The sequence below is a fragment of the Trichechus manatus genome, unplaced genomic scaffold (genome assembly GCF_000243295.1).
Source record: "Trichechus manatus latirostris isolate Lorelei unplaced genomic scaffold, TriManLat1.0 scaffold00073, whole genome shotgun sequence".
NCBI lineage: Eukaryota > Metazoa > Chordata > Mammalia > Sirenia > Trichechidae > Trichechus > Trichechus manatus.
In genome coordinates this window covers 4,766,191-4,779,462 of record NW_004444009.1, presented here as the reverse complement: position 1 = coordinate 4,779,462, position 13,272 = coordinate 4,766,191, and the positions used below count along the sequence as shown (strand labels likewise).

The window sequence follows — 13,272 nt, the reverse complement described above, 5'->3', positions numbered from 1 at the left end:
TAAAACAACATGTGTACTACTGTTTCATGATAAAGTGTTTGTTCTGTAAGCCTTCACCTGAAGTACAATAAAATATTTAAAAAAAAAATTATTTTTCTCTAGTTCTGACTTGTCAACTGAGATCCAGTCCTGCATATCTCTTGTCTTAATGATGGATTTTCTAGGGAAGCAAAACCAGTGAAGTGTATCTATACATATATGTATATACATAGAGAGAAAGAGGGATTTATCTCAAGGAAATGGCACAGGTGGTTGCAGAGGCTTGCAAGTCCCAAGTCCATCAGTCAGGCATCAGGCTGGAGTCGTCTCCTGACTCTTGGAGCTGCAGGGGCTGGCGAACCCAAGCTTGGCACAGCAGATGGCAGGCTGCTGGCTCATAGGCAGTGGAGGTGCATGAATCCAAGATCAGCAGGTCAGATGGCAAGCCACTGGCTCACGGGCCACAGAGACTGATGAATTCAAGATTGACAGGTCAGATGGTAAGCCGCTGGTTCACAGGCTGTGGAGGCTAGTGAATCCAAGAGCAGCAGGTAAGACGGCAGGCTGCTGGCTCACAGGATGTGGAGACCAATGAATCTCAATACTGGCAGGTAATACAGCAGGCAGCTGGCTTGAGTCTCAAGTACCGGAGGTCAGATGATGACGGGCCGGATACAGGACCCAGAGCAAGCAAACGAGCTTTGCCTGAATGTCCATATACGGGAGGCAGGCCACACCCCTAAAGAAACACCCTTTACAACTGATTGGCTGATCACATCAGATCACATTATGGAGGATGACTACATCATTACACAACTGCCAAATTACATCATTATATAACTGCCAAACCACTGAGAATCATGGCCCAGCCAAGTTGACACACGATCTTAATCTTCACATCTGTGTTTCTTTACCGGAGCTCAAAACCTTGGAGTTGTACTCTGTGTCTTACTTCCTTCCATCAATAGGTTCTACTTCAGATTTTACATTTTTAGTTCCAAATGTCTTTCGTCTATGTCCCTTTTCCATGTCTACTGTTTCACCCTATAGTTTTTCTTGTACTTAAACTTAGCATATTGAAATAGAATGATTCTTTATATTTTAGTTGCTCTTCTCCTTCAGTATATCCTGAGAAATAACACTGAATTCATTCTTATAAAGATATACTGACCATACAACTGACTGGATCAGAAATCTTCAATGATTTACCATTGCTTAAATAATAAAGTCTAAGCCAAGGGTTGAAGAACTTCCGCAACTTGACTCCAACCAACTTCCCCACTACTTCCTAATAATACCTACGCTCTCAGCAAATCAAAGCTACCGCTAATCCTCTCACACACCCCGAATGCTCCTATTGCCATAGTTTTATTCATTCTTCTCTTAAACTGTCCTTTCATCAAAAGTTTTTGCAATCTTTATGACCCAGCTCAAATATCAAATATATTTGCATATACATATATATGTGTTTAGTTATCTAGTGCTGTTATAACAGAAATACCACAAGTGGGTGGTTTTAACAAATGGAAATTAATTTTCTCACAGTTTAGGAGGCTAGAAGTCTGAATTCAGAGTGCCGACTCTAGGGGAAGGCTTTCTCTCTCTGTTGGCTCTGGGGGAATGTCCTTGCCTCTTTGAGCTTCTGCTCCTGGGAGATCTTCATGAGGCTTGGCATCTCTTTTTCCCCATCTCTGCTTCCTAGTTTAATCTCTTTTATATCTCAAAAGAGATTGACTCAAGATATACCCTACACTAATCCTGCCTCATTAACATAACAGAGACAACCCATTTCCAAATGGGATTATAACCACAGACATAGAGGTTAGGATTTACAACACATATTTTTGGGGGACATAATTCAATCCATAACAATATGTATGTGTGTATATGCTTATATATATGTACACACACACATATATATACAAGTGCTTGCAAAGATGAAGACACAGTCTTTGCCCTAAAACATTTACCTCTATGGTCTTAAAAAAGAATTAAGGGAATTAGAAAATAGCATTTGACTCTCCATGTTTCCCTGGTACAAATATAATACTTGTCCTGTATATGATTACTTAAATTGAACTTTAAAGGATATTTGCTTCCACAGGTAAGAAGAGAACATCATGCTCAGTCATAATCTCAATACTGTGAGAGATGTGTGCTGATCCCTTGGCACCGTCCTCTCCAACAGCCATGGCAAATAACTCCACTGTTAGTTCTGCCTGCAAACCAGCTGCTACCTATAAGACACAAGACATAAAGCTTGTTAAATTTTTTTTTTTTTTTTGGAGGGGCAGGGTATAGTGACAAAGTCCCGAATTTGTGCTGCTTTTCAAAGCCTCTGATATACCATGGTCCAAATCCTGGCACACCAGAGTTCTCCAATAGCTAAAATACAGTGATCTTCTTCAATGAAAACAGATCCTCTTGAGATTTCTCCTTGTAACAAATGACAGGTGACATGATGATAAAGGTATGTTTTTCCTTAAGCCAATTCTTTTTTTCTGATAATAGTACATTTAATAGTGGTAATAGAACACTACCAATAAGATGACACAGAGAAACAAATGTTTTAAGTTTAACGATTTCTCCCAAGTACTCAGAAAGAAAAGTGGAATCTCTACAAGATTTCAAATAGCATATCCAAAGTACAGCCGACAGGGAACAGTAGATTGTGACACTTCCCTTTCCCCCACATTTCCCCTGAGCAGCAGACATAAATAACCAGTTACTTTCTCAACCTCTCCACATGGCTATGGAACAGTATTTTCAACATTATTGAACACAAAACTTACCTCCTCCACCACCCGCACACCTTGATCCTCCCCAGACCTTCCCTCCACATCTCCACGATTTGCACCACTATTCATTCAATTGTTCAATCAAAAATCCCAGGAGCAAACCATCTCTGATTTTTCTATTACCATCAAGCTTCCTCTCCCCCTACCCAATGTATTAGCAAGTCTTTCTGGTTCAACTTCCAAAACGTGTCTACTATCTCCAGTCTCACTGTAGTCCAAGCCACCATCATCTCCCACCTGGATCTTTGCAAAAACCTAACTGAGACAATCTTCTCCCTTATAATTCATTCTTCACACAGCAGACATATGAATATCTTTAAAAATATAAATTCAAGCATCTTACCACTTCTACTTAAAAGTACTACATTTAGAATAAAATTTGAAGTCTTGCAATGGTCTCTAAAGGACACTCCATGATCTTACTCCTTCATACTTATCTGACTACATATCATACCTCTCTCGTCCTTGCTTACCATGCTCCAGCTATACTGACCTTTCTGTTCTTCTAACAAACCAAGTCTCCCCATGCCTCATCCCACACCTCGAGGCCTTGTTATACTTGCTCTTCCCCCTGCCTGGAATATTTCCCTCCAGGTCTTTTCTGGGTTGGCTTCTAATTCCTCCCACTAGAATGTAAGCTCCACAAGGGCAAGGACCTTCTCTGTCTTGTTCCCTTTGGTATCCCCAGCAACTAGGCCTAGTACTATGCCTGGAAAGAGTAAATGCTTGATAAATAATTGTTGGAAAGTTCTGAATAAAGAAATGAATACTGATATAATATTCTTGTGTATCATATATGCTTGGAGAATAGTAACGTACATCAAAGGCCTTGAGAAGTCCTGCAGTAAAACAAAACAAAACCCTATATAACTCACCCATTAAGAGTCCATGGAAATATTAGAACTCACACTGGGAAACGCTGTTTTAGGTCAACCCTACCTGTAAACCCATTGCTGTCAAGTCGATCCTGACTCATAGTGACCCTATAGGACAGAGTAGAATTGTCCAATAAGGTTTCCAAGGAGCAGCTGCTGGATTCAAACTGCTGACCTTTTGGTTAGCAGCCTGAGCTCTTAATCATTGTGCCACCAGGGCCCCAACAGGTCAACCCTACAGCAGCCAGGTATTTACAACCAGGTGTTAGGGACTCCCACCCCCAATCTACACCACAGCCAAAGAACCAATGTTCTTAATGTTACCCAGCTTCTAGTGCCTAGCAAGGTGCCTGACATGTTGTTGGTGCTCAAGAAGTGATGAAGTGTTTATTTTTATTGTTGTTTTAAAATAAAACAGGGGCAATGAGATGACAGTATATGCAGACATCAAAGAACAATTATTAGCTATCTAGATCAGGAACACAATTGTTGGGTCCTGTTGCCAAGTCCTTGACTTTGTCCTTTCTCCTCAGATTCACTACATTAAAACAACAACACCAAAAAATCCCAAAAGAAAACAAACGAAACTGTATTAATTTATTTTTATGTGGTGCTAAACTTGGTGCCTTATCAAATAGTAACAGTGTGGTACTCTTCCCTGAAAAAAGAATTAAGTGTAAATATGCAGATATGCATCTCGGAAGAACAGTGTTTTGAGGAGCACATTTTGGGAAGTGCTATTGTAAATATAAGGCAAAGAAAACACTAAGCAAATCTAGTTATATATTTCACATGTTGTAGATAAATGCAACTTTTATGGAACTCAACCATTAAACAAATATTTGAATGCTTACTAATTCGAATCAATGAAAGTGAAACAGCTGGGAATGCTGAGACAAGAAATTACGACTTAATGTTGTTGCTGAGAAGGCACTGTCAAAATAATAGTGGACTGAGAAATTTTTCTAGCCATGTTAAGGATCTATTTTATGGCAAGTGAAAGATAATAAAGTCTGGGTCAAAAGTCAAAGTAATAGTGATAGAAAATGTTCTTTATTGAAATAAACGTATCTGTTACTTTTCTCCATCCTCCCTGCTTTGGCTTTTGACTTGGTCTAATATGTGCCAGGAATTGGCAAGGCACTGTGGATAGAAAAATAAATGAGGCACAGTCTTTGCCATCAAGGAATTCAATGACTAATGGAAGAGACAGACATGAAAATATAAGGGCTCCTCTAGTAGTAAGTACCCTGAAAGGGCATCTACAGGTTGCTGTGGGAACACAGCAGAGAGGTCTTAACTTAGCTTGAGCTTGGGGGGCACGGAATGGGGATAGTGTCTTAGTTATCTAGTGCTGCTGTAACAGAAATACCACAAATGGATGGCTTTAACAAAGAAAAATGTATTCTCTCACAGTCTAGGAGGCTAGAAGTCTAAATTCAGAGTGCAAGCTCCAGCGGAAGGCTCTCTCTCTCTGACGGCTCTCAGGGAAGGTCCTTGTCATCAATCTTATCTTGGTCTAGGAGCTTCTCAGCAGAGAGACCCCAGGTAAAAAGGACCCGCTCACTCCTGGCTCCTGTGTCTTGGTGGTATGAGATCCCACTGTCTCTCTGCTTGCTTCTCTCTTTTATATCTCAAAAGAGATTAACTCAAGATACAACCTAATTCTGTAGATTGAGTCCTTCCTCATTAACATAACTGCCTTGAATCCTGCCTCATTAACATCATAGAGGTTACGATTTACAACACAGGAAAATCACATCAGATGACAAAATGGTGGACAATCACACAATACTGGGAATCACGGCCTAGCCAAATTGATGCACATTTTTGCGGGACACAATTCAATCCATAACAGATAGGAACAATGATAGGGAGCTTCCAAAAGATTTGACTCCAGATGGATATTGTGGTGGTTTTAAAATATGTCTACAAATTTCTTTTTGTATTCCTCCCTTCAAGAAGTGAAACTTAACACCCCTCCCCTTGAGAATGGGCTACACTTAGTGACTCATTTCTAAGAAAAAGAAAATGCAGAAGTGATGATTAATAACTTTTATAGGACATAAAATTCACGTGCTTCCTCCATGTTCTTTTTCTCTTCTCTTATCACTTGCTTTGAGGGAAGTCAGCTGCCAATCTCATGAGGACACTGAAGTAGCACTGTGAAGAGGTCCACATAGTAAGGAACTGAGGCCTCCTCCATAGTCAACCAGCAATTGAGGCCTTCTGACAAAGCTATGTGAGTGAGCCAGCTTGGATGTAGACACACCAAACCTTCAGATGACTACAGCCCAGGCGGATGTCTTGACTACAAGAACTTGAGCCAGTCTCATCCAGCTAAGCCACTCCCAAACTCATGCCCTACAGAAACAGTGAGATAATAGATATTTGTTGTTAAAGGCTACTCAGTTTTAGGGAATTTGTCACTCAGCAATAGATAACTAATATAGATTTTGATACTTGGAAAGCAGTGTTGCTCAAAAAAAAAAAAAAAGAAACCTAAAACGGAACTGGGCAGTGGGTGGAAGCTGAAAGACCTTGGAGGAGGATGTTAGTGAAAGCTTTAGGATCCTTGAAGAAACTTCATAGAAGCATAGTGGCTTTTGAGGAGGGCTCTTATTGATATGCTTATTGGAGAAAATCCTTCTGGAAAAGAAAAGAAAGGAGAAACTTATTGCATAGTAGCAGACATTTAACAATACTGTTGTGTGCAGTAATGTATAAAATAGAAAATATGTCTAATGAACTGGGTGATCCAGCTGAATATATTTCTAGGCATAGTGTTGAAGATGCATCCTGGTTTCTTCTTACAGCTTATACTAAAATATAAGGAGAGAGACTTAAGCTAAAGTAAGAAATGTTAAACAAAAAGGAGCCAGGACTTGCTGGTTTTGAAAATTTTCAACTGCTCCAGACAGCAATTGATGCTAAAATTAACAAATGTCTTCCAGGCAAAGGTTAAACCCAGGGCACTTCCAGAAAAACATGGTCTAAAGATGAATCTGAGGTTGTGGCTATAAAATCCAATGTTAAGACCTCAGAGAGACTGAAGATGGTGCCTCAGAGAACCGCCCAAACAATAGAGTTTCTACAAAGCTTAAGGATGACGTCCTTCATCAGTCTCAGCAGACACCAAAGTAGACTTGTTGGTGTGGTTTTTGTCCAATGGAGTGAACCTCAATAGGATTTATAGGAGACTCACAAAAAAAAAAAATTTTAAATAATTATATTGGCAGAAATACCACCAGCTTGTATTGAAGGGGAACCACAATAATACAAAATGAAAAGAGGCCTTTGGACCCCAAATTCTACTGGCAGGAAGCAAGCTACAAAAACTACACAGCTGAAAACATGGACTATCTTTTAGGGAAAATGAAGGATGACTCAAGTGGTAGAAGAAAGAACTCAAGGGAAAAGCTAAGCGCCATGGAGAATCACTCCATAAATTAGTTAGGTAGAATTAGATTAAGTGAATGGGACCTAGGATAAATTGTTGAAGCGGCAAACCAGGAACTATTTAGAAAAAAGGGTAAGGAAACTAAATGTCAAGGTGTTGGAAATGGCAATGAAGGCAAACTTTTGCAATACCTGTAATTGTGCTATTTTCTTAATGTAGTAATAAATTTCTGTTGGCATCCTTGCAGATAAAGTAAATTTAATCTAAGATAAAGATAAATTTAACCTGAGAGACTGTGTGAATCCCCATAATATCCTCATCCTGCCCCTCAGCTGATAGTGTTCCTCATACAGGACTTTAAAGTGATAAAGCAAGTAGACGGACACAGAATTAGTTTAAATGCCAAACTGCATGGAAGAGGGCTGTACCAACAAAGGAGAAATCTGATCTATAATATAGAAGAAACCCAGTAAGTCATGGGCTTCTTGCCTTGTTCAATGAAATGAACACTAGCCTGGAAAGAAAGGGTTGTTTATGTTTCCAAGCCTTTCTAAGTTGTTTATGTTTCTAAGGAGACGTGTTAAAAAGCAGACTTGGGGAGAGTTATCTGGAAAAAATAAATCAGAAACTACCACATGGAAAGCAATTAGATAGGAATGGTTTTTTTTTTCCTTCAATAATAGTTTTATAAATAAGAGAACCAAAAAATGTTTTAACTTTTTGAACAATGTGCTTGTGAATGTATGTATACTGGAGGGGATCCAACAGCTCCGTTTCTGAGAATCAGACCCTTCATCCTCCAAGCCCCACAATAGGAGCAGGGCTGGGTAATGATGAAATTCTGCATTATGGGAGCTGGAATATTGCCATTGTACAGGTTTACTCAGGCTTTGAGCACATTCATTTAGCCTTGGCAACTAACCAGGCTGAACAGTGGTTAGATTTACTTATGGGGAAGTCTATAGACTATATTTTTGCTAGAGTCAAAACCTACCATCAAAAAGAAAAGAAAACAAAACAAAACAAAAAACTAACAGCATAGGGTGAGCTTCAAAGAACACATGCTGGGTTTTTAATACCTATAGAGATTGATCCAGCAGTCATTTTGGCTTTTGGCTTAATCCCTACTCGAAATTAAAATGAGATTTTCTAACTGCCCAGAACAGTGGAAGAGGGGCTTGCTTTGTTTTATGCTTTATGTCGTGAGGATGCTGAAATCTTGACATAGTACAGTGATGAATTACTTCAGAGAGGTACTAATGCATTAGTAAATTTAATCCCAAAATATATTTGTTTGGCGTTTCAGCCTACATACTACTGTTTTATAGAGAAGACAGTAGACTAGAAGGAGGCTAAGAAATGACCTGGTCCAAAGCTCTCTTTTTTTGGAGATGAGGAAAACAAGGCCCAGAAGACAAATTAATTACCAACACTAGTGAGCTGCTTGGTGTCAAGGTCATGACAAGAAGCCTCTTAACTTCCCACTATACCACACTGATCTCTTCTGCATCAATGTATAACAACTGTGGCTGTGTTAAGATCTTCAGACTCAGCACTGTGTGCTGTTGATGGGCTCTATGCCCTTCTTCTGTGATCTCATGAGCCTAAGCATATGACCATCTGTGATGAATGTCCATGAATCTACCAGGCTTCCTCACTTCATTCTCTTACTCAATACCCATCTCTTGAATATCCACTACATGCTCAGCACTGTAAGCTCTTTGTCATGGATTGAATTGTGTCCCCCCAAAATATCTGTCAACTTGGCTAGGTCATGATTCCTAGTATTGTATGATTGTGTAATCTGTTGTGATTTCCTTATGCATTCTAAACTCTATCACTATGATGAGGTTATATGTGATCTCCTTATGTGTTGTAAATTCTAGCACTGTGATGAGGTTATACTGATGAGGTTTACAAGATTGGATAGTGTCTTAATCTAATCTCTTTTGAGATATAAAAGATAGAAGCAAGCAGAGACACATGGGAACCTCACACCACCAAGAAAGCAGTGCTGGGAACAGAGCGCGTCCTTTGGGCCTGAGGTTCCTGTGCTGAGATGCTCCCAGACCAAGGGCAGATTGAAGACACAGACCTTCCTCCAGAGCTGAAGGAGAAAGCATTCCCCTGGAGTTGACACCCAGAATTTGGACTTGTAGCCTATTGGACTGTGAGAGAATAAACTTCTCTTTGTTAAGGCCATCCACTTTTTGGAGCAGCACTAGATGACTAAGACACTCCTTATTTGTCTTACTCATTTTTAACATCATCTGTACCCTGGCACTGTCAGTGGCATATGGGAGGAACTCAGTTTGTTGAGTGAAATGGAAGAGGTATTAATGCAGCCAGATGTGGCACTCTCCAAGACAGAATATGCCTCAAAATAAATCTTAAGATTTACATGAGTGATTTTATCATACTTTGAGACAAACTTTTGCTTAATCAGGTTCTATTTCTGCACTTATAATTTAAAGTAAGTGGGAATATATAATTAATATACTTTTTTTTACTAAACATCCTATTTTTGGTAATGTATTAAATAAAATAAAATATTAAATAAAAGAACAAGTTGAAATATTTTTACTTGTGTCTTCAGAGATTTTTGGAGAGATGAGGCAGCTTATAAATTTAATAATTTTACTATTATTTCTTAGTATGGCATTAAACAATAGTCTCTAGAAAATTCCCAGAGAGAAAACCAGATTTACATAAAATAAAAAGAGTGGAATAATGATTTGTTTTTCAAAAGGATTTTTTATTTTGCAGAAGGATTTATTTACAGGATACCTTTAAGTAATCATCTTTTCAAATGCATGTTAAATCACATTCCAGTTTTAAAAAGGAAGTTTTCACACAACTGTATAGGAACACTACTATCATGATAATTGAGGTGAACTTCAGAAATGTTTCCATATCTGAAAGTTCCAACTCTATTAACACATAAGATCTGTCTCATGATTATTACCTGAATATTATATGAAATGAGCCATCCATTGCATCAATTCTGGATATCAGATATCAAGATTAGAAATCTTTTATTTATGCTACCATAAAAATTATACTTCCACATGCTTTAAGGAGCCCTGGTGGCGCAAGGGTTAAGTGCTCAGCTGCTAACTAAAAGATCGACAGTTCAAACCCACCAGCCGCTCTGTAGGAGAAAACACCTGTTGATCTGCTCCCGTAAAGATTACAGCCTAGGAAACCATTTGGGACAGTTCTACTCTGTCCTATAAGGTTGCTATGAGTCAGAATTGACTTTATGGCACACAACAATGCAAAATGCTTTAAACTGAAATTTATACATGTACATATGTGTACACACAGACACAGACACAACATGAAACACACAGGACTTACAGGCCCAGGTTTGTAAGTCACTTTCAGTCCTGTGCTGGGTGGGGGCTGCTTCACTCTAAACCTAACAGGCAAAAAGATGTAAATAAATTAATGCCGTAATGAAAAACATGAGCAGTGAAGGAATTGGGATGCTATAAGATCAGAAAGGTGTTAATATTCGCTATACAGGAGCAGGAGGTCCATACCATTATGAAAAAAAACAGCTTACTATTCAATTGGGAAAAGAATCTTGGGCCCATTTCACAACTGCCTTTTCAACAGTTTTCATCAGAGTAAAACTGACTCCAGTGTGAGTCTCGATGCTTTGTTATTGACTGCTGATGAATGGCTTGGGCCTGGGAAGAGTGTTTTGAGCGTTTGGCTGGTGTATGCATTTCAGCATAGCAGTCAGCGTGAAAGCAACTGTTGGCTGCCAGATCATTAAGCTGAAGAATAAAGGCTTCTTTGGAAAGCAGTGGAGCATGGGAGCCAGTCTTGCTCTGTCTTGGTATGGGGTTTGCATGTTTGGAGAGAGGAGAAACAGGAAGGGCTCAGAAAATAGTTGAAGAACTTGAAAAGCTCAACGCTCACACATGGTGCCTATTGATCTCTTTCCTTTCCTGTGGTTTGTGGGTTCTGCCTGAAGGTTAAAGACCTGGAGTGAATTAAAATGCCAAGGAAAGCCCATCTCCACTCTGACCCTCAGCCCCACTCCCTCTGCCATGAACTTTGCTGTTCTGCCCTGTAGTGACTGAATTTAACACACTGTGGAGAGAAATCTCTAAAACTAACCTGTACTGGGTAGACAGGATCTGCATGGATGGGTTTTATTGGTGTGAGATTGACTGTCTATTTCTCCCACCCACTTTGTTGGCAACAACCTGAAAAATCAACAATGTCTGATCTAGTGGCCTAAGTCCTTCATCAGGCCTGTTTCTGAGAAAGCAAACATTATTCCTAAAGCTGGGGGTTTGCCTCCTGAAATGGAGCAGTGATCTTTTAAATTGGATGCACCCATAGTTTCGCTCCATTTAATTTTCAATTCTGAATCCACAATCAAAATCTTGAAGAATGTGCCACTTACACTGAGAATAACTCTGCAGCTGAAATAAACACTTATTCCATTTTTTATGACAAAAACAAAACAAAATCCTACATTATGCTTAAGGTTTAATTCAAAATAGGACAGGGGGAGATATTGTAATTGGGAACGGTCTTGGTTACAGATACAAGGTAAGATTGATCCGAGGGAAAGGACTGAAATCCCACACAAAACTGGTGACCACACTTGTGATAATAAAGAGAGGCACCTCCGTGTGGTGGCGACAGCAATGAACTGGTGCTTCTGAGACCTTATATCTAGCCTCGCTCTGGCCTCTACAAGAACTTAAAACAAATTATTCAATTTCTCCCTCTGTAAAAGTCTCTAAGGTCTCTGAGAGTTCTAAAATTCTATTGATCTTGATCTAGAAATGAGGGATTGACTATTTTTTCTTGTTATTGAATGCCAGATATAGTATATTTTCAACTGAGAGTATGGACTGTGAGCGTGGGTATTTGTGATTATTTCTAAGTCAGATCTTCATAGCTTTGTTGTTATGTTGTTAGGTTCCGACTCATAGTGACCCTATGTACAACAGAATGAAACACAGCCCAGTCAATCCTGCTCCATCCTCACAATCGTTCCTATGTTTGAGCCCATTGTTGCAGCCATGGTGTCAGTCCATCTTGATGAGGGTCTTCCTCTTTTTTGCTGATCCTCTATTTTACCAAGCATGATGTCCTTCCCTGGGGACTGGTCCCTCCTGATAACATGTTCATCTTCATAGCTAAACTGATCTTAATGACTCTGCCTCAATTATGCAGAAAAAATGTAATTAAAAGCACTTTTGAGATCATAAAGTGCAAATGAATGTCAGCTAGCACTATTATAGTGGGTAATAGATTTGAGAAACAGACTTTCAAGTTTTGTGCTTTAGTTATTATAACACTTGGACAACTTCCCCTTTACTTCCCCTTCATTTTTTGCTAGTGCAGATCAGGCCGTGGGTTGCTTCTACCGAAGTATGAACAATGATTAATGGGAGGGCAAAGAAGTAACTACCACATAGTTGGGGTTTGATAAATACCAATTTGTTGAAGAATGAATGAATTAATGGATAGATTAGTGAGTAAATGACTGAATAGTGTGAAGATTTAAGATTTAAGGCATGATTACAATTCAGTTCAATAAACATTCGCTGATTTAGGCAGCCAAAGACAACGAAGAGTAGGGGAAGGTAACCTGAGCAGACTTTTGGGGCCTTGGCCTCACCTGCAGAAGTCCACTCCAACATTCTTGAGCTTTACGATGGTTGAATAGGTGTGTCCTTCCTTAAGAACTCCAAAGTTTACTGATGATGGGAGGAGATGGAATCCAAAAGGGGATGAATTTACATTATGAATGGCAGCAGATGCAACAGAGGATGTGTTCACTTTTCCTCCAACAGAATCGTGCACCTTTGCATTAAGGAGAATTAATAAAATAAAATGGTTCTACTTTGAGTTCCCAAGAAATGTAAAAGTCCATCTCATCAAAGGAAAATAACTGCCTGGTTGCGGGAGGGAATGAACATTTATGGTCTCACATAATCCTTACAACATCTTGTAAGGAGAGTATTTTAGGCTTTGTTTGAAGGATACAAAAGCTCAAGTTCAGAGAATTGAAGGGCAGATAATTTGCTCAAGTGGTGTCAGAGTAAAGCTTCAAACTCAAGTTTTCCTGATTCTAAAGTCTGTGCTCTTTCCTCTGTGCCAGTGGTTATCAAGCTTTAACTCTCATCAGGATCACCTGGAGGGCTTGTTAAAACACAGATTGCTGGGCCCCATCCCAGAGTTTCTC

The 13,272-nt window shown here is 39.4% G+C and overlaps 1 protein-coding gene across 1 annotated transcript in view; it reads right to left on the bottom strand.

Annotated features, from left to right (window-relative positions):
* The window catches only part of SPAG17 (sperm associated antigen 17), a 361,237-nt gene that overhangs the window by 9,776 nt on the left and 338,189 nt on the right, over positions 1-13,272 (bottom strand). The window contains exons 45-47 of the mRNA XM_004380343.2: positions 12,706-12,890; positions 10,413-10,473; positions 2,072-2,216 (exon numbers count right to left, since the gene is read on the bottom strand). Coding sequence (XP_004380400.1) covers positions 2,072-2,216; positions 10,413-10,473; positions 12,706-12,890 — 391 coding nt within the window. The remainder of the gene's footprint in view (positions 1-2,071; positions 2,217-10,412; positions 10,474-12,705; positions 12,891-13,272) is intronic.